The 21,683-nt window shown below is 39.5% G+C and overlaps 1 protein-coding gene and 1 non-coding gene across 2 annotated transcripts in view; both read right to left on the reverse strand.

The window, feature by feature from the left end:
• The window catches only part of LOC124141365 (transcription factor Dp-1-like), a 37,975-nt gene extending 32,930 nt beyond the window's left edge, over positions 1-5,045 (reverse strand). The window contains exons 1-2 of the mRNA XM_046509360.2: positions 4,618-5,045; positions 3,209-3,327 (exon numbers count right to left, since the gene is read on the reverse strand). Coding sequence (XP_046365316.1) covers positions 3,209-3,327; positions 4,618-4,666 — 168 coding nt within the window. The 5' untranslated portion in view covers positions 4,667-5,045. The remainder of the gene's footprint in view (positions 1-3,208; positions 3,328-4,617) is intronic.
• Positions 5,046-12,451: 7,406 nt separating this feature from the next.
• On the reverse strand, positions 12,452-12,549 carry Trnar-ccu. The gene is made up of 2 exons: positions 12,513-12,549; positions 12,452-12,487 (listed from the first exon to the last, which is right to left on the reverse strand). It is a non-coding gene; the product is annotated as a tRNA-Arg (tRNA).
• Positions 12,550-21,683: the final 9,134 nt, after the last annotated feature.

Raw genomic sequence — 21,683 nt, forward strand, 5'->3', positions numbered from 1 at the left:
AAATTTCTGTTCCATAGTCCTTGTAGTTTCAGGAAAATGTCGAACATGCAAACGCAGCACAACAAAAGCACACTTGACTTTCAGTCAGGTGTGCTAAAAAACATCAACGCGTAAGTGACAAGTAGCATGTCAACTGTAAGTTAGTCTGGAGGTGTTCTTGCAGATCCAAGTTTGCAGATGACAGAAGTAATGATACAATTACTGCAGGATGGATACAAATAGCTGCCACATATTCATCAAGTATCTCAAACTGAAAGGGCTAACATGGTTTCAGCTTTAAGGAAATTGCTCCTTCCATTGGCACTGTTATTTCGTGGGAAGTGGAGTTCAAGAGGTGATGAGAGATCCTCGAGGATGATCAAAGATCAGGAAGACATTAAACTGTCACCATTGAGGAAAATGTTGATAAAATACATGTTACATTTATGGATGAACAACGACTCACCACACACCACAAGGCCAACACAGCAGGCATCTTTCATGTGGGAGTTGAGAACACTCAGAGCAATGAACTGGACATGACACAGGTTTCACCAGCCACGGTTCCAAGGCTTCTGACCCCAGATCAGAAACACTAGTTTGATCATCTCGTAAGAATTTATGTCATTTTGACTTTTGAAGCAGTCTCAGTTGGGTTTGATGAGTGAATTGTAACTAAGGATAAGTCTAGGGTTTACCACTATTGGCCAGAGACTGGCAACAGTCAAAGCAGTAGAAACATCTTACTCCTACAACTCTGAAGAAGGCAGTCTGTTCCATCATACCAATATAATTCTAAGCCGTTTAGGCAACTGTGTGAGAATATATGCCAAAAGAATTCCACAGATCCATGTTGAATTCCAGCGTACAAAATCCTCTAACATCAAACATATTGCATCATATTCACGCAACAGTATGATACAACTACTTTTCACAATTACCTTGAGGGTGTCCTTGACCTTTGTTAAAAAACATAATTTACATTTGATTTGGTTGACCTGTAAAGATACATACAAATATATATTTCCATGGCTTCAGAGGTAACCATGTCTCAGAAACTGACCATAATATAACCATCTTTTACAAAAACCTGAATGCTGACCTTGACCTTTGACTATTCTTGGCCAGAGCAGAGACCCACCCAAGAGAAGGTGTATACCAAGTTCAATCACAAATGAATTAATATTTTGAGAGTGTGTAACATAAATATTTTCTAAGGATTTTCTATCTTGTTACCCTGACCTGTCCATGACATTGTGTCAAATGAATTCCCCAGGCCAATTTAGAAGGAGTCCATGGAAGAATAATCTCTGATGCAGGTATCAAAGTTTAAATTTTTACCAAGTAGCCATATGGCTACAAGCATTTTTGGGGGGTGGCCAGTGGTAAAATCAAGAAGTTAAGCCAATAATGTTGGTAGCCAAAAGCATTTGAAATTATCTTTTATCAAATTATATTTATTATAATATGTACAAGTTATAGCATTAGTCTTGGAATTGTATATTAGTGGAAACTGTACTTGATTTTGTAACTTGTGACTCCAAAAATAATGCAATTTATGTTACAAGGTTATATAGGTATATCCTTGCTTATCCAGTGAGCATTGTCAACTGAAAAAAGATACTAATTACATTAATATTTATGAATTTCTGTTCATTGTCGATTTTAGCAGGACTTATACGCAAGTACAATTACTAGCAGACATGTTTTCCGCATTTAGCTATTATCTATTTTTGTGTCTTCAAATGTGAAGCAATAGAATTTAGTTGCCACAAGATATTTTCAAGGTAGTCATTTGGCTACCTCTGAATTTTAGACAGTAGACAAACTGAAACATAGGTCGAATTGGCGACCGTTTTAGTCGCAACTTTGAGGCCTGTGATGTCAATTAGTAGTTCACTTAGCACTAATCACTGGTGTCAACAGTCAAATCCCACCAAAACTTAATGTAGTCGCACTTCAGATTTCGCTGTTAAAATGTTGACTAGTCATTTCCCTTGTTTCTCATACCACTTGAACATAACAATAAACAAATACACGTATAAACATTGCCAATAAATGCATATCATATAATTAATTACAATGGTAAATCAGTAGATGCAATATTAACCTGAAACATTCACAAAAATGTTTACAAATAGTGCTAGGATATAAGCAAATTTAAAGCCTCAAATTCTACTAGCCCCTAGGACACCCATAACATAAGATGGGCTAGTACCTAGCTGCATCCTTTATAAATACCTTGTATTACATTTCTCTATCAAGTGGCGTTCATCAGAAACTTTCATCATAAGATACAATCAGGGTTCAGTTTAAGGACCTTGACTAAACTTGCAGCAGGTGCATGTAGCCATGAAAACCTGGTTGCACCAGACAAAAACCAGGTTGCCTCCTGGTCCTATACATTGATTAGTTAAAACATAGTCCGATCTGCTGCCAGTGTCACATAAATTGCTGTAAAACATAATAGAAACATTAGCACGTATGTGACATAATCTTGAAGAACCCACACATTGATGACGTCAAGTCTAACAATGCATGACAAATTACACATACCACATGGATGAATGACGTAGTGTGGTAAATAAACTTTGGAAGTATTGAGTGTGTTAAAAGTTTGGTTTTGTGGGGAAAAGTACATCTTCCCGAAGCAAGAGAGTTAACTGACTATAAAAGTCCAGTTTCCACCCTTGCCGAATTTCTAAACCTTGATCAGAGTAAAAGATCTCGTTATATCATGGTGTCCAACTTTATCAATGTTCATTGAACAAACAAACTAGCTATCACAGTGACACAAATATTCAAATTCTTCCTGTGGCTTAATTGCACGATTCAATGGTCATCACAATTGACTGTGATTAAACTATGTTCTGAATACTTCACCAAGACATCATCAAATCATAAATGTAGAAAATAAACAAGGAAATACTTGCTACAACTCGCTAACAAACAGCAGCTTGGTCAAAGTTTTTGCGACTTTGACAGCAAGGCCATGGTTACCAAATTTGACTTGCATTTGAAGACATCCCCAAGACACCTTGCCATCAAACATGAACAAATGCATCAACTTTGTTTTAAGCTGACAACAAAGGAACAACTACAGAGATGGAGAGTGGAACTTTGCTTGTCAAAGAGAACAAATAACTATGTCCGGATGACACCTTTTGGGGTTTGGCCTTATTATTGATGCTATTTTGAATCATGTTAAGGTCAAAGGAACAAGATCTACCTCTTTAGCATAGCTTTCCAAGCCTGTATCCTTGTAGAATTTTGTAAGATCATCTTTGAGCTCCAGGTTCCCTGACTTGGTTGGAGTGACTGCAGTAAGTTTCACTGGACTGGCTTGACCTAAAAAAAATAATATAAAAGTGTATTGACATGATAAATAGAAGTAAAAACCATGAGTTAGTAATTGATATTTCATGCTAACTTAGCAACATTGCATACATTTTATTGGCTTTACATTTTCTTTAATTTTGCTGTTTGTCTGTTGTATTGTTTAACACGAATCACATTGGCAACATTACAAGCCATATTCTTGACAGTTGGAAGAAACACTGCAGCAACGAAAGAACATTATAGGCAGTGAATCAGAAATAATAGGGTCTGCCCTTTCGAAACAGATTGGAAATGAAAAACAGTTAGGGTTTCCTGGCAGAGGCCATCTTGTCTCCCCAAATGCTTCTGGTTTTCAATCTAGAATCCTTATACAACAAGTTCATTTTTGATGATTAAGTATACATATCTACAGGTGCTATTGGATAGATATATAGTTTTCAAAGTATGATATGGTTTGCAGTCAATCAGAGATGTAGAAATATGCATTAATTCCCACAGCACATATTGGTAGGTTTATCTAGTGGGTTGATCAGCAGCAACCAGCATAAACAGCTGATAACTAACCATGAACTATTGAGGGGATAAACTAAATTCATCTACACATCCCGATCCCAAATATTCCAAGTTCTTTCTTTGATGCCATCAAGTATTGTAATCCTCCAACACCAGGCTGAGTTGAAGGCAAGATTTAATTTCAATACAATGTACTAATCAACTCTTCATATGAGATTGAATTTATTCAAGTGTGGCTTGCCAGCATGACAATTTGTTTTAGGGTTTGCCTGTAATGCCATTAACACTTAAATACTCACCTATGTGCAATAGTGTCAATAACACAAACTGACTATTTTTTAACTATCTGGTGATAGACAACTATGATATAACATCAGCTGTTGATCATACACGTGTATACAAAGGTGGTGCTATATCTTGAATCATTCATACTCATAACCAACGGATGACCGATACTTGAAAAACTTGTTATCCTATGATTCATGAACTGAAATAATGCACGGACACAGCTGATTTTGGACAGCTAATACAATGTATGCAAACCGATATGTCACATGGCAATAGAGGGATGACATGCTTGTTGATCAGAATCGACTCGAGGTCATTTTGGGATGTCAGTGCTTAGTAAGCGAAATGCATGTATATAATTAACATATCAGTCACAAAGATAAATCAGACGATGAACTCTCAACTTGTATGATCACTGCTGATTATGCAAATTAGCATGGTATTGACTGTGGCAATCATATTTCAAAGCAAAATACAGATTCTATAAATTCTCTTTACCGTCATCAACCCAGAGGCTGGCGAGCGTCGTATTCGAACTAGCAGACATCTCCTGGCGATCGAAGTCACTTGCTTGACAAGCGATTACCCCTCCTCCTTGTGCACTACACAACGATCAACAATAATATCTCATTAACTCGAAAACTGTCCTAATTGACAGGGTATCTTGTTTAAATTTCACTAACAAAATGGCGACCGATCACCACTTGATCAGGCTTTTCTTTGATCTGTTGGCATACATATCGTAGTCAGGCTGCCATCTGGACCCATTGGTCACACCAATCACGTCCAAAGATCAAACGGTTCCCATTTCGGGAACCTGATCGAATATGTTATGTTTTGATCGCTTATTCTGACTTCGATAAACTTCACTCATTTCCCCAACAAAACGATCTTGGCGGCGTCCGCCATAACTCTGCATTGATTGGCTGAAGAAGCCATGTGACTAGCAGGTGCGCTTGCGCACTGGTTAAAATCTGAGGTCAAAGTTGATAAATAGTTATTGGAAAACAAAGCATATTGACCGGATATGGTATAAAATTCGCTATTTTCTCACTCCACAGACGTTAACAATTAAAATGATACGGTTTTTCCAAAACATGACGTCAAGCTTAAGTGATCCAATGCAAAGAGTATGCCTAAATCTTCCGTGTAACCATTATATGTTGCAAATTCCGATGCTCCACAAAGAGACTTGTGGATCTCTTGCCACTCTTCACTGACAATTTTGCGGTTTCAGGAGTGGGGATATTTTATCACAAACACAAATATACATTTTGTAAGAATGTTACATAAAAGTGATACAGGCAACATCAATTCCCTGAGATATATCTAAAAATAAACAAAGATTTTTTTCGCAGTGCATTTTTCTTCATGCTGTATAGTTACATTCCGCGACACACCGGCCGGCACATGGACATGGACGAACAGGAGATATCGAATTTCTGTTAACATGTTGTAACCGTTTTGGGGTGTAACTTAACAGCTGTCAATGTTCGTTCATTGGTAGATGTTTGTCACGACGTGAGATGTAATATTTATATCCCTTTGAACAAAAACAAATGCACGATTGACGATGTTACGATGGGAGATGAGATAGGGTTGCAAGATGATTTTCAATTTATTGTCAGTAAAGTGTCATTACATATTTAAGTATGAAAAGTGGGGACATGCTTCATTGCATATGTTTTCTGAACCTGCCAGGTAGAATATAGTGGTTGAAGAAAAAGCAAAACATCGCACTGTCATGCATGAGTGTGAGTGAGTTGGGTTAGACTGACATTTAGTCCACGAAATAAAGTTATCTCATTAAAAATATATATCTACAATTTATATATCCCAATGGAGCCCGGAACAGTCTTCAGAGCTGAGGCAATCTAACTTGCCAAATTATTCTAGACTTGAGATGGACTCCTCTTCCAATTTTCTTCTCTAGGGTCTGGGAGAGGCTATAGAGTTGGGTCAGATCTTGACCATATGCCGGTACAGTGTGTCTGGTTACGCCACGCTAACCAGTATTTCAGTTACATCTGGCTGTCAGTTTAATGTGGGAGGAATGTGAAGTATGTTCTAAGACTTTTACCAATCCTCGAGTATAGGCATCGTGCTGACAACACAACAACGTAATCAGGGCGAATCGAGAATTCGAACCCACTATCGTCGGATTCTGGCACGACTAAGGGGCGTAAGTCTGCACAGGAAATTACGGCGGTTGAGATGACTGGGTCACCGCTGCCTCTGTATCGTGCATGAAGCGTCGTCGGAGATTTCAAATCCTTCAATTGGCCGTCTGCACATGTATATAATTGAACCCACCCAATACGCATCGAGACCCGTAGTCCCGGAGCCATGCCTGTAGTATATCATTTAAATATACTGTTGAGTTACTTTCAGATGCTAACGTAACTGTAACAATTTCACCGTGCCAAGTCGGTCTACTAAGTCTCTATTTCACTGACACATGAAACCTTGAAAATGGGTGGGTAACACGATGGCATATACAGTAAACTACGGTTATAACGAACACGCTTATAACGAACTGACGGATTTAACGAACTTACCTTTTTGGTCCCGACTATTTGCTGTAGTTTTGCTGTATATATGCTTATAACGAACTACGGTTATAACGAACTAAAATTAGTTGTCCCTTTGAGTTCGATATAACCGTACTTTACTGTATATGCCAAACCACCAAACGAATGTTGACCAGATAAACCAGTTTCGTCAAGATCACATCATGGAAATTAAAGAAATTAATTTCGCTTCCGTAATATCCTTGTCATCGTCTTGAAAACTTGGGAAAATTTCGCGAAAATTCAATAATATTGATTACGTATGGATATGTATATGAATATTCATCGTTATCATTTACATATTGAATATTCAGGTTACACCCAGGCATTTGACGCGTTCTAATATCACGCGGATCTGCGTTCGATTCCCCGTTGCGATGTTGCTATTTAAAGAGGCGTACATCCTGCTCGCTCACTCACATACATATTCAGTATGCTATTGTTGCTACTAAATTAGAGAAAACTAAAACTGTTATAACACAAATGGGCTTCCGTAAAATCGCTCACTAATTTGAATAGTGAATATTCATGTTCGTACTGGAACAAATTTGAGAAGATAGAATCGATTCACCAATAACATATTTATCTCAGTGTGTGACCTGCCAAATTTAAAGTTGATATTGCCATGACTTTCGAGATAACATATGTTCTACAAATACAGTGATAATATTTCCACCGGGTGGAAACATTATCACCAGGGTGGAAATACTTTTCTTCATTTTCATATTAGTTTTTGACATTTTCGCTTTTGTTTTTGACATTTTCATTTAAGGTTTTTGTCCTTTTAGTTTTGTTTTGGGCATTTTCATTTTAGTTTTTGACACTTTCGCTTCACTTTTCAGCGATTCAATATCTGCTTTATACATGATTTATCACACATTTGTATGACAAATCGTGTTAATTTGCAAAAGGTTACGATAACAGTAAGTGAAATATCAAAATATTGAAAAACAGACTCCATGTCACTTATGGGCCACCGTAGTACGGAATATTTGTTGCAAATAACATAATATTGCATAACTTCATTCGTTAAAGTAGTTGGTGTATTTGGTTTAACGCCGCTTTTAACAATATTCCAGTTATATCACGGCGTGTCAGCTTAATGTGGGAGGAAAGCCCGAAGTGATGCAGGTTTACCACTTCGGTGAAACCCACGAGCTCGGGTATGGTGCTGACAAACCTAAAAACATAATCGGGGCGAACCGGGATTCGAACCCACAATCATAGGTTTCTGGTGTGCCCAAGGGATGCAAATCTGCACAGCGAATCGCGGCTCTTTAGACGACTGGGCCACCCGTGCCCCCTTGTAGTTAGTCAGTGCGTATTATACCAGGAAAAGTATTCATTCTGACACACGTGTCTGTGAGTTGTTTATTCTATAATGTCACCCAAGGACGGGGCAGCGAAACATGATCAGTAGACTGACATCTAGTCTCTGAAATGAACATGTCTTACAGAAAAAACAAACAGTTGTGAAATTATCTTAATAGAAATATAATAAAAAGGAGCCCAGAACCTAGACTTGCCAAACATTATGGACTTGCATGGGCTGTATTGGATATATTTGTATCAGGATCTGTATGACAGACTACGTGTTCAGTCGCAATTATGAAAGACTTGAATAGGCTAATTTTTCTACACATAATTTCAGAGACATATATATTGACAAAACTTGTCATATTGCAACAGGTTAGTTGAATGCAGGTAGCATATGTTGGTTGTAGAAAAAGCAATACATCGCACTGTCATGCATAAGTGTGAGTGAGTTGGGTTAGACTGACATTTTGTCCCAGAAATAAAGTTATCTAATTTAAAAATATATATCTACAATTGATATATCCCAAGGGACCCCTAAAAAATCTTTAATTTCAGAACTGAGGCAATCTCACTTGCCAAATTATTCTAGACTTGAGATGGACTCCTTTTCCAATTTTCTTTTTTAGGGTCTGGGAGAGGCTATAGAGTTGGGTCAGATCTAGACCATATGCCGGTACAGTGTGTCTGGTTGGGTTTTACGCCACTCTAACCAGTATTTCAGTTACATCTGGATGTCAGTTTAATGTTGGAGGAAAGCCAAGCATGTTCTAAGACTTTTACCACGTTTGTGTAATCCACGAGTATGGGCATCCTGCTGACAACTCAACAACGTAATCAGGGCGAATCGAGAATTCGAACCCACTATCGTCGGATTCTGGCGTGACAAAGGGACGTAAGTCTGCACAACAAATTACGGCGCTTCAGATGACTGGGTCACCGCTACCTCTGTATCATAAACAATTCTTTGAGCAAAACCTTAGAATTGAATTATGCACTATTTTTAAAACGTCCTGTGAAGCGACATACCTTGTTCAGGGGTGTGTGTGTGTGTGTGTTGGTGTGTGTGTTGGTGTGTGTGTGTGTGTGTGTGTGTGTGTGTGTGGAGAACACGTCCCACCTCCCCATGGAAACGCTATCCGATCAGTCTAATTCATCAACGAAGGTTGCGATGAAAATTGACACAATCAAGAAATGTCATGGTCATTCAGAGAAACTATTGAGGCATGTGTCTCTTCATTATATTTTCATATTCCATTGTAGTAGTTATAAGAGACATCAGTTACTACTCTAGCTGGTTATCCAGTCTTTGTTGTGCTATATGATCTTACTTAGGATTGATTAAATACACCCGTACACATGGAACGGAATTCAAAGAGCACGTAGGCATGCTTATATAAGAAGGTAGGTTACAATGTGGTGGAAGTTAGCGATAGTTTCGTAGTTTAGTTTAGATAGCATACTTGACGATTAAGTTAACCGGTCTAAAACAATGGCACTCAGACATTGTTATATACTACTCAAAAGAAGTTAAGGATCACCCGATTCTTTCATATTACTATAGTTAATCTCCCATGCCATGACAGATTAACTTTACCATTATGAAAGAATCGGGTGATCCTTAACGTCTTTTGAGTAGTATAGAAAGAGGCAAACAAAACTCTGAACTGTTGTTTTAATCAGAAGGCGATGTCATAGACTTGCGATCGCAACATTAGCGCTAAGATTGACACACGGAAGTAAGATCGACCACATTTTTGACTGTCTATTGACCTTTTTCACACTTTCGCCATCTTGGATCGAAAGCGAGGCTTGGAGAGCAAAGCTCCATGGTGTGTGAGTCGCATCAGCTCATAGGGAACAGACAGCATGTTGTGCATTTCTCTGATGGACATTTCAAACAAACAAAAAAATGGTATCCTCTGTATCTAATACAGAAAATATTTCACATTTAATCATGAGGTCCAACTAAAATATGCCTGTAATACACTGGAATTAGCATTTTGCTGTCAGGATCCCGGATGTGAATCGAAAGGTGCATTTCGAGATACGTATTTCAGAAATAGATTGTTTTATCATAACCTCGTCGGCATATAGGTACAATGTGACTGTACATTCAATGACAGAAGTTTGGATTGCAAATGAACCGCATAACATGAAACACGTCAGTGTACTTTTGCAAATTTGCTCAGTCAGTGTGTGGCTTGGCGAACTCGAGATCGTCGATCATGTTTATTTCACGTTTCATAGTGGTGTTTGCTGCACAACGCACTATCGTTTTGCCATGAGTCCAGTTGACAAAAGACACTTTTTCTGCTATGAGTTTCATCTTAACATATTACGATGTAAATGAAATTAGTTCACAAAATAATTGGTGTGTCAAAATAAATATTCAGAAGGGGCGATAACTCTATTTTTGTTCTTCAAACATCACTTACTTAACTGATTATTACCGATTGAGATTGCACCGTGCACGACAAAAGTAATAATGTGTGAACTGTTTAAAATAAGTTAAAAGGAAACTAAAAATTGATAAACATAAATAATGCATGAAATTGAAGAAATATAAGAATTGATACAACCACCGACTTCTTGAAAACCCTCACCTAATCCTGTATGGTGATAGGTAATTGTATATCAAAAGGAAGCTACTAATACATTTATCCTGAATATTTTGAAAATGTCTTGATCAGATATGAGTACAGATAAAATAACAAAAGATAAAAAAGAATCAACTTCAATTGGTAATCAAGCCAAGATAAAATATATGTATCGGTACAAATTATGTTGATGGAACAATCTCGATTTCTTATATTTAACAAAGAAAAACAAACCGAAATTTTCATGTCTTTATTTCTCACAATATAAGTTTTCAAAACTTAACATGGACCGGGTGTCTTTGTCAGTCAAAAGCACCTAATTAAATTCCAGGAGAAAATAATTTTCTTGCTTGTAAACAAATGGTACAATGTGCTTTTTTAGTGTCTGATAAATATTTGGCCATGTTGTTTTGTGAGTGAATAAGGTTTTTCACTTCCTCGTCCTATTTAAGTGAAATGTGACAAGAAGCACATTTGTTGATTGAAAGAAAATGGCTTTTCACTTCCTCGTCCTTTGACAGGACGCACATTGTAACCAGTGTGTTACTGTCAGCAGAAAGCTCCTCCAGACATCCATCACCGGATACTAGTACAGTAAACTACGGTTATAACGAACACGCTTATAACGAACTGACGGATATAACGAACTTGTTTTTTGGTCCCGACTACTTGCTGTAGTCATGGTGTATATATACTTATAACGAACTACGGTTATAACGAACTAAAATTAGTAGTCCCTTTGAGTTCGTTATAACCGTAGTTTACTGTACTTCATTGTGTTGATTCGCTGGCCTGAAATGAATAATTCAATAATATTGTAATAATGTTTGTACTTCAATAATTTTTTTTTTATAAACAATGCATATTCACCTTCTCTCAAAATAGTGCTTATTTAGAAAACAACATTCATCTCAAATAGAGAAATTTAAGGAAAACATTACATTGTGTAGCATTACATGCAACTTTAGAACAATCTTGAAGGCATCAATTCCTCTGATATGTCTAAAACTCAAACAGTATATTCTGTGTAAACATAGCTCATGTGCAATCATTCCAAGAATAGCTCCAATGAAATACGAGCAAAAACATTATACAACGATCAAAACACATTATACAGGATATATATATGTATCCTTGGTGAAAATGTTGGTGAAAACATTGGTTTTTACATGAGGTAAAGGCATTCTCATCGCACATCAGGCAAGATCAGGAAGAGGGATTTTACGAGCGTTTCCAGTATTCCTTATTTCGACACAGCAAGTGTTTATTTTAACCCGTAATCCCTATCGCAAATTAAGTGAAGTTACACTTTTAGGAAGTCACAATGTAACTGAACTCCCAGACTAAAACTACAGCATTGGTATACCTTTTTGTAAAAAGGAATGGTGATATGGCATGATTGGGCGACAGGAACTCGTTATTTATCAGTAAATAAAAATATATACCCCCTCGTGTAAGGTTCTTCTTATATATAGGGGGTAGATAATTTACTGACCAATACGAGTTCCTGTGGATTGGGTACACACATTTGCTTTCACGCTATTGAATATTTGATTCTTATCCATCTTATGATATTCTAACATTATATGCCACAAAAGTTTTGATCGAATATTCACATCATTCCAGGTAAGACCTTACGGATAACTTACAATGGGTGAATCTGTATGAGCATTTCTTAGTATCCCTATCAAACATTCACCGTCTCGGGAAATAAGTAAATAAACACAAAATTATTTTCCAAGAGTATTAATTAATATCGAATTCTATGTTAATTAGTATAACGAGCGCCAGTTCTTCTGTAGTACAAATATGTGTAATGTAGGTTAAAAAAACAAAATGGTCAAAAAGCACCTCCGACGGGACTCGAACCCGCAATCCCCGGCTATCACGCATTGTCACCAGTCCGGCTTAGGAGGCCGATGCCTTATCCATTAGGCCACGGAGGCTTCACAGAAGTTGATGTGAATTTTAACAATATCATTACTACGGCCCATCTCGTATGCTTATACATCCAAACATGACATGATATATGAACAAGAAGAGATGAATGAACGGCAACACATTTCTTATTAGAAATGATTCTGTTAGCCGGGCGCAGGTTATAAGCGCTTCGCTAAGCTGAAACCTGCTGGCTGTGGCTCTCGTTTCACCGATGTCGCCTGCCGCTTCGGTAGGGTTGCCTAGGTGATCAAGTTTGTAGTTGTCCACAACCCTATGCTAGTGAGACGGAGAGGAATGTGTGGCAGTTATGAATATCTAGGATATTGGTGTGTTAACTCAGGAATTAAAAGACAATTTATAGTTATCACCATCAGCATGACTGACTAGACCCATTTTGACCCCCCAAAATAAACAATTAAGCGCCTAAACAACTGAAAAATAGACATGGATACTTCACAAGCTAAAGCTATGTGACTGTACCTGGTAATTTTGTAATGATGTTTTTCCAAAAAAAGTTCACTCATCATGTTATCTGAATCAGAGACCATATAGATCTAATAGATTAGACTTCTACATGGAATCTCTGAATTTGGTGTAAATTTAACCTATTGAAATGAAGCCGCCACTATGGTAACAGGTCACATCTCATTTGACCCTGGCAGCTTTGCAAGGGCACGTATGCAGCTCTGTATAACAACCTTAATTCTTTTTGTAGGGGCAAAGATCTGTATAGAACTGCGTATGGGGCACAGATCTGTATAGAACCGTGTAGGGGCACAGATCTGTATAGAACTGTGTAGCGGCACAGATCTGAATAGCACCATGTAGAGGCACAGATCTGTATAGAACCGTGTAGGGGCACAGATCTGTATAGAACCGTGTAGGGGCACAGATCTGTATAGAACCGTGTAGGGGCACAGATCTGTATAGAACCGTGTAGGGGCACAGATCTGTATAGAACCGTGTAGAGGCACAGATCTGTATAGAACCTTGTAGGGGCACAGATCTGTATAGAACCTTGTAGGGGCACAGATCTGTATAGAACCGTGTAGGGGCACAGATCTGTATAGAACCGTGTAGGGGCACAGATCTGTATAGAACCGTGTAGGGGCACAGATCTGTATAGAACCGTATAGGGGCACAGATCTGTATAGAACCTTGTAGAGGCACAGATCTGTATAGAACCGTGTAGGGGCACAGATCTGTATAGAACCGTGTAGGGGCACAGATCTGTATAGAACCTTGTAGGGGCACAGATCTGTACAGATCCGTGTAGAGGCACAGATCTGTATAGAACCGTGTAGGGGCACAGATCTGTATAGAACCGTGTAGAGGCACAGATCTGTATAGAACCGTGTAGGGGCACAGATCTGTATAGAACCGTGTAGGGGCACAGATCTGTATAGAACCGTGTAGGGGCACAGATCTGTATAGAACCGTGTAGGGGCACAGATCTGTATCTAGAAACTTGTAGGGGCACAGATCTGTATAGAACCGTGTAGGGGCACAGATCTGTATAGAACCGTGTAGGGGCACAGATCTGTATAGATCCGTGTAGGGGCACAGATCTGTATAGAACCGTGTAGGGGCACAGATCTGTATAAATCCTTGTAGGGGCACAGATCTGTATAGAACCTTGATGGGGCACAGATCTGTATAGAACCGTGTAGGGGCACAGATCTGTATAGAACCGTGTAGGGGCACAGATCTGTATCTAGAAACTTGTAGGGGCACAGATCTGTATAGAACCGTGTAGGGGCACAGATCTGTATAGAACCGTGTAGGGGCACAGATCTGTATAGATCCGTGTAGGGGCACAGATCTGTATAGAACCGTGTAGGGGCAAAGATCTGTATAAATCCTTGTAGGGGCACAGATCTGTATAGAACCTTGATGGGGCACAGATCTGTATAGAACCGTGTAGGGGCACAGATCTGTATAGAACCGTGTAGGGGCACAGATCTGTATAGAACCGTGTAGGGGCACAGATCTGTAAAGAACCGTGTAGGGGCACAGATCTGTATAGAACCGTGTAGGGGCACAGATCTGTATAGAACCGTGTAGGGGCACAGATCTGTATAGAACCGTGTAGGGGCACAGATCTGTATAGAACCGTGTAGGGGCACAGATCTGTATAGAACCGTGTAGGGGCACAGATCTGTATAGAACCGTGTACGGGCACAGATCTGTATCTAGAAACTTGTAGGGGCACAGATCTGTATAGAACAGTGTAGGGGCACAGCTCAGTATGGAGGCTTGCAGGGACACAGCTCAGTATGGAGGCTTGCAGGGACACAGCTCAGTATGGAGGCTTGCAGGGGCACAGCTCAGTATGGAGGCTTGCAGGGGCACAGCTCAGTATGGAGGCTTGCAGGGACACAGCTCAGTACTGAGGCTTGCAGGGACACAGCTCAGTATGGAGGCTTGCAGGGACACAGCTCAGTACTAAGGCTTGCCGGGAAACAGTTCAGTATGGAGGCTTGCAGGGACACAGTTCAGTATGGAGGCTTGCAGGGAAACAGTTCAGTATGGAGGCTTGCAGGGAAACAGTTCAGTATGGAGGCTTGCAGGGCACAGCTCAGTATGAAGGCTTGCAGGGGCACAGCTCAGTATGAAGGCTTGCAGGGGCACAGCTCAGTATGAAGGCTTGCAGGGGCACAGCTCAGTATGGAGGCTTGCAGGGCACAGCTCAGTATGGAGGCTTGCAGGGCACAGTTCAGTATGGAGGCTTGCAGGGCACAGCTCAGTATGAAGGCTTGCAGGGCACAGCTCAGTATGAAGGCTTGCAGGGGCACAGCTCAGTATGGAGGCTTGCAGGGCACAGCTCAGTATGGAGGCTTGCAGGGACACAGCTCAGTATGAAGGCTTGCAGGGGCACAGCTCAGTATGTAGGCTTGCAGGGGCACAGCTCAGTATGGAGGCTTGCAGGGACACAGCTCAGTACTGAGGCTTGCAGGGACACAGCTCAGTACTGAGGCTTGCAGGGACACAGTTCAGTATGGAGGCTTGCAGGGACACAGCTCAGTATAGAACCTTGTTATACATAAGGTCACACTACTTTTATTTTACAATTTTAGAGATGAGGTGAAGGAGAAATGGAGCAACATGACAAGAAAGGCCAAGAAAACCTTCAATAATTACGATAATATGTGTTAATATTATAGTAATCACCATATGCACCTGTGAAGATCCGGGTTAGAATAGGTCTTTAGAATGACTAACGGGATATCGGTTGGTCAGGCTCGCTGACTTGTTTGATGCACGTCCTTGTATCCCAACTGCGTAGATCATGATGTCAATCACTGGATTGTTTGGTCCAGAGGAGATTATTTACAGATCACTGTCATATAGTTGGAATATTGCTGAGTGCGGCGTTCAACAAACCAACCTCCATATCCTGTGAATGGGTATCCAGTAGGATGACTGTTAACCTAGCACCTCACAGGCAGTTTGGGGTGTATACTCCCTGCAGAGCCCAGAATGGGTATCCAGTAGGATGACTGTTAACCTAGCACCTCACAGGCAGTTTGGGGTGTATACTCCCTGCAGAGCCCAGAATGGGTATCCAGTAGGATGACTGTTAACCTAGCACCTCACAGGCAGTTTGGGGTGTATACTCCCTGCAGAGCCCAGAATGGGTATCCAGTAGGGTGACTGTTAACCTAGCACCTCACAGGCAGTTTGGGGTGTATACTCCCTGCAGAGCCCAGAATGGGTATCCAGTAGGGTGACTGTTAACCTAGCACCTCACAGGCAGTTTGGGGTGTATACTCCCTGCAGAGCCCAGAATGGGTATCCAGTAGGGTGACTGTTAACCTAGCACCTCACAGGCAGTTTGGGGTGTATACTCCCTGCAGAGCCCAGAATGGGTATCCAGTAGGGTGACTGTTAACCTAGCACCTCACAGGCAGTTTGGGGTGTATACTCCCTGCAGAGCCCAGAATGGGTATCCAGTAGGGTGACTGTTAACCTAGCACCTCACAGGCAGTTTGGGGTGTATACTCCCTGCAGAGCCCAGAATGGGTATCCAGTAGGGTGACTGTTAACCTAGCACCTCACAGGCAGTTTGGGTGGTATACTCCCTGCAGAGCCCAGAATGGGTATCCAGTAGGGTGACTGTTAACCTAGCACCTCACAGGCAGTTTGGGGTGTATACTCCCTGCAGAGCCCAGAATGGGTATCCAGTAGGGTGACTGTTAACCTAGCACCTCACAGGCAGTTTGGGGTGTATACTCCCTGCAGAGCCCAGAATGGGTATCCAGTAGGGTGACTGTTAACCTAGCACCTCACAGGCAGTTTGGGTGGTATACTCCCTGCAGAGCCCAGAATGGGTATCCAGTAGGGTGACTGTTAACCTAGCACCTCACAGGCAGTTTGGGGTGTATACTCCCTGCAGAGCCCAGAATGGGTATCCAGTAGGGTGACTGTTAACCTAGCACCTCACAGGCAGTTTGGGGTGTATACTCCCTGCAGAGCCCAGAATAGGTATCCAGTAGGGTGACTGTTAACCTAGCACCTCACAGGCAGTTTGGGTGGTATACTCCCTGCAGAGCACAGAATGAACATGAAGTGCACTGACTAGGGTGTTAGTGAGTGAGTATGGTTTTACGCCGCTTTTAGCAATATTCCAGCAACATCACGGCAGGGGGACACCAGAAATGGGCTTCACATTGTACCCATGTCGAACCCGGGTCTTCGGCATGACGAGCGAATGCTTAAACCACTAGGCTACCCGACCGCCCCACTAGAGTAATAATAATGTAGCACTTTGCCTGTGTGGTTTGGAAATATAGAGCAATTTCGGTGACCTTTTCATATCAATATAAATATAAATATAAATATTAATATACTCTAAGCACTACATTATTTCACTGGTCAATGAATCGAGAAGTAGCCTGACTCGCAGGGGTCCTTTCCAGTCTTCCTCCGTTTGCAGCCTGTAGTCCATGAAGGTTTTCTTAGCCTTTCTTGTCATGTTGCTCCATTTCTCCTTCACCTCATCTACCTACAGAAGCACTACACCCTTCATGTTAACTGCCCTTGTGACAGCCATCCAAATAGCAGACTTCTTATTGGCAACTTCAGTGCTCAGTTTCCAATGAGGTATGTGTGAACTACTCTCCACCAATGACTGAATGATATTTTCTTCATCAACAGAAAAATTCCTGTTTCTTTTCTTTCTTATTTTATTTGGTGTTTCCTCTGTCACTGACACTGTTTCCGCCATTATTAGATACGACACTGTGACAGAAGTAGGAATTCTGGGATAATCATCTACTCCATGCTTCAACCAATATGTTAAACTTTAACCGAGTGGTTAGGACAGGCTTGTTTTATTTTTAGGATTACAGATTTTTCAGCCCCAAGTCCAGGGTTGGAGGAGGGAAAAAAGCCAGAAAAAAAGCCAGATGCATTTTTTTAATGCAGAATTGTAGCAGTATGCTTGTAAATAGAATATTGTTAGATTTTAAAGTATCATCATAGTAACCAAACATGAATTCAATTAATAAGCTAACCTAAATATTTAACATTTATTTTCCTAAATACTTGTGTTAACTTCAGCACTTGCACAAATCTACTAATTCACAGGTAAGCTAGTTTCTGTATATAGCTTGGGTAGTTCAGCCATTTCTTTCTTGGCTATTGTCAATGGGTTGGTCACAGGCTTGGCCTGTGATTAGGTGCTCTTTGTGATCTAGCTTTGTTGCATGTTCTCTGCAATTATGTGGGGACACTGATCACACTTCTACTGGTCAGTCAGCACATATTTCTCAACACGTTCTCTACACTGAATCATATAGGGTAAGTTCATTTAATTATTACTTTATTTATCTGGAAGCTTAGGTTATGTATTTTAATCATTGTTGTTGGATATAGTATTTTAGCTAGCATTGTATTATGGCATTGTAATGTATTCTTAATTCAACATAACTGTGTATTTGATTAAGGTAATAGCCAAATGTACATTTTATAAAATAGATTTAAACTGGTTAGAAGTGATATATGTATATGTATCATGTATATATGTATAGTATTTTGTAGAATTTTTAATGCTTGTATTCCATACATGCTAGTGTAACTGTGGCTATGTAATATATTTATATGTAGTATACTTATTTGTGCAGGGCTATTTCACTGCACATCTCTATAAGAGAGTTTCCAGCCTGCGTCCCAATCTCATTAATATCAGATCTTAGTTGTTTAGCGGTAGCGAGAACTAAGATTTGATTTTAATGAGATTGGCCTGCGTCCCTGAGACGAGGTATGCTATTTTGGTTTTATCATTATGCATGATTAACTATAGAGTGTAATTTGTTTTATCTGGAAGGATTTGTTAGTATATATATATATGCCAAAAGTAAGGAACTATAGATCTAAATGTATAATTAGTATTGTTGTTATTTAGTGCCTTTATAATGATACCCATGATATTTATATCAAATAATGTATGTTTTAGGGCAGATCCGAACTACCGTGTAGTTCTCTACACCCATTGAAAATAAATCCCTTGAACCCAACAAGTACTCTCTTATCTTTGAGAGGACCAGAGTACCGCTGTTACAGAATGCCTCTGGCATACTTTATGAACATATTCTGTGCTCAAAAGACCGCCATTTGTAACGATAAAGCCCCTTCTAATAATAAAAATTCTACCACTTACAACAAGGACAATTGTCAAGGGAGGCTATTCATGTTCAGCTTAGAGATCGATTATGTATCTCTTTACTAGTTAACAAGGGTAAATTCATATGTTTGTATTAAAAGGTGCTGATAACAAATAAAATAACTGACTACGTGGCTATCGGCGGGGGAAAAGAAAAAATGGAAATCTGATTTTTTTAATACATTTTCCCAAAAATTAGAGTTGGCGGGTCAGTAATCCGAAAAATATAAAACGCCTGGCCTTACCTAACCTACTGGTTTTCTATTGATGCTGCAACAGTAATTTAACGGCTGGTTAACGTGAGGTTAAATATTTAACAGCTGGTTAGGAGTTAACCCGATGTTAAAATAAACAGGTTCTGAACAACTGGGCCTAGAGTGCATTCCATTTTTTTCTCAGCTCCCGGGGGAGTATACAACAACAAATATCATCAGTGAAAGAAAACACCACTTCAGGTCTAACCAACAAGAAATCATTTATTCTGAGTTATATCTCATCTTTCATCACAGAACAATCTCACCTCTCACTCAGGACATGAATGGATAACAAAACACAAAAAGGCTGCTTGAATATCCTCACCTTAACACAATCACTTTCAATGTACCGTATTCCACGTAATAAGCGCCCAGGGCGCTCTCAAAATTAGAAATAGGGGGCTCTTATTAAAATATTATTTTGGTGAAAAAAAAAGTTGAAAGATAAATTTCGTGTTCATGTACGACAGATATATTTTTCCAGAATTTAATTGCCCATAATTAAGGTTGCATATAACACACGAATGCGTATCATACGCGAATAAATAAGTCTTGTGAACATTGATCAATTGGAAGGGGTGCTAATTGGGATTGTTCACTAGCCAATATCTTCGCAAATATCGCCGTGGGCGCTTATTAGGGTGGGGTGCTTATTACGTTGAATACGGTAATTGGTGAACATTGGCATATGGGAGCCCAAAATAGGGCCTAATGTATTTGCATCCTTAGCCGAATCTTGCACTAAGATTCTTCATGTGTGCATTATTAACAAGACCAATCACTAAGATCCTTTATGCATACATTAGGACCCAGCACAAATATCCAATTTGTAAAAACAGCTAGCTTGCAATTTTTAACAAAATATAACTTTCCTAACAAGTGCACTTAAAATTTCAAACTCAAAACAAGTAAACACAAGTCATGAAATGTTTAAGATTTTTCCGCATCTAAATCAAGCTCTTTCTCTGAACTCGACATCATCATCAATAGGTAAACAGGATTGTTTATAACCATAGTTAGCAAGCCAGATATCAACAAAACTAATGATTTGAATAATCGTTCAGCCTAAACTAAAGGTATCACTGGTAATGACTCTGTTAGTGGTTGGTTGGTTTGTTGTTTAACACGGCACTCAGCAATATTCCAGCTATATGACGGCAGTCTGTGAATAATCGAGTCTTGACCAGACAATCCAGTGATTGATATCATGAGCATCAATCCACGCAATTGGGATTGATGACATGCATCAACCAAGTCAGTGAGTCTGACCACCCGATCCTGTTAGTCGCCTCTTACGACAAGCAGAGTCGCCTTTTACAGCAAGCATGGGTTGCTGAAGACCTATTCGACCCCGGGTGACTCCGTAAGTGATGGTATTAGGCATCACATCTCATTTTTAAATTATTATTTTCTAAATCAAGATAATCTGAGCCAAATCTGATCAGTTGAAGCTAAGTAATTCATGATTTTGAATGTTGTACTGGATTAAGTACTCAACACAAATTTGTAGCAATTTCTACAATGGAATGTGTTCTCATGTGGTTTTTAAATGGCCCATAAATTCAGAGAACAAACACGCAACATCTTCCAAACACAACATGGAACGTCTACCTTCGTGTTTTACATACTGTTTTGGTAATAGCCAGCTTTAAGATGAAGTCCAAGTGCTAGAACTCCATGACAGTGGTACCAAGACAACATGACATGTTCATACACAGAGATGTAATGATTCATTGGAACACTGCAAGTCACAGTTGACCAAATGCTTCAAATTAACAGCTGACATACTCACCAATACTTCGTAATGAACTAAACATAATTAAGTATCAGCCTGAAAACTATCTGCCACTTTGCAGTAATGAATTATCTAAAAATACATTTTATTATCATTTCGAAATATCTCATTTTATTATATATTTTGTGATGACATGACAAAAGTATTCAAATTCTATACAGAGACAGTGAGACTGATTTATTTCTAAGAAAATATCAACAGATGTACAAAATAACAATAACTGCAATGTCTATCCTCAACTCAAACATTTATGAAAATCATTATGAATCATAATATTATGCCCAAAAATATGAAATTAATCCAAATCAGTTCTTACAATACAAAACATTGGCTAGATTATTCACGGACAACATTCCTATGACGATTTACAAAAAATGAAGGTACCTGTGGAGGCCATCACATCAGTCCAGCAACACTGGTTTCCTG

Source organism: Haliotis rufescens, unplaced genomic scaffold (genome assembly GCF_023055435.1).
Source record: "Haliotis rufescens isolate VD_foot unplaced genomic scaffold, xgHalRufe1.0.p SCAF_25, whole genome shotgun sequence".
NCBI lineage: Eukaryota > Metazoa > Mollusca > Gastropoda > Lepetellida > Haliotidae > Haliotis > Haliotis rufescens.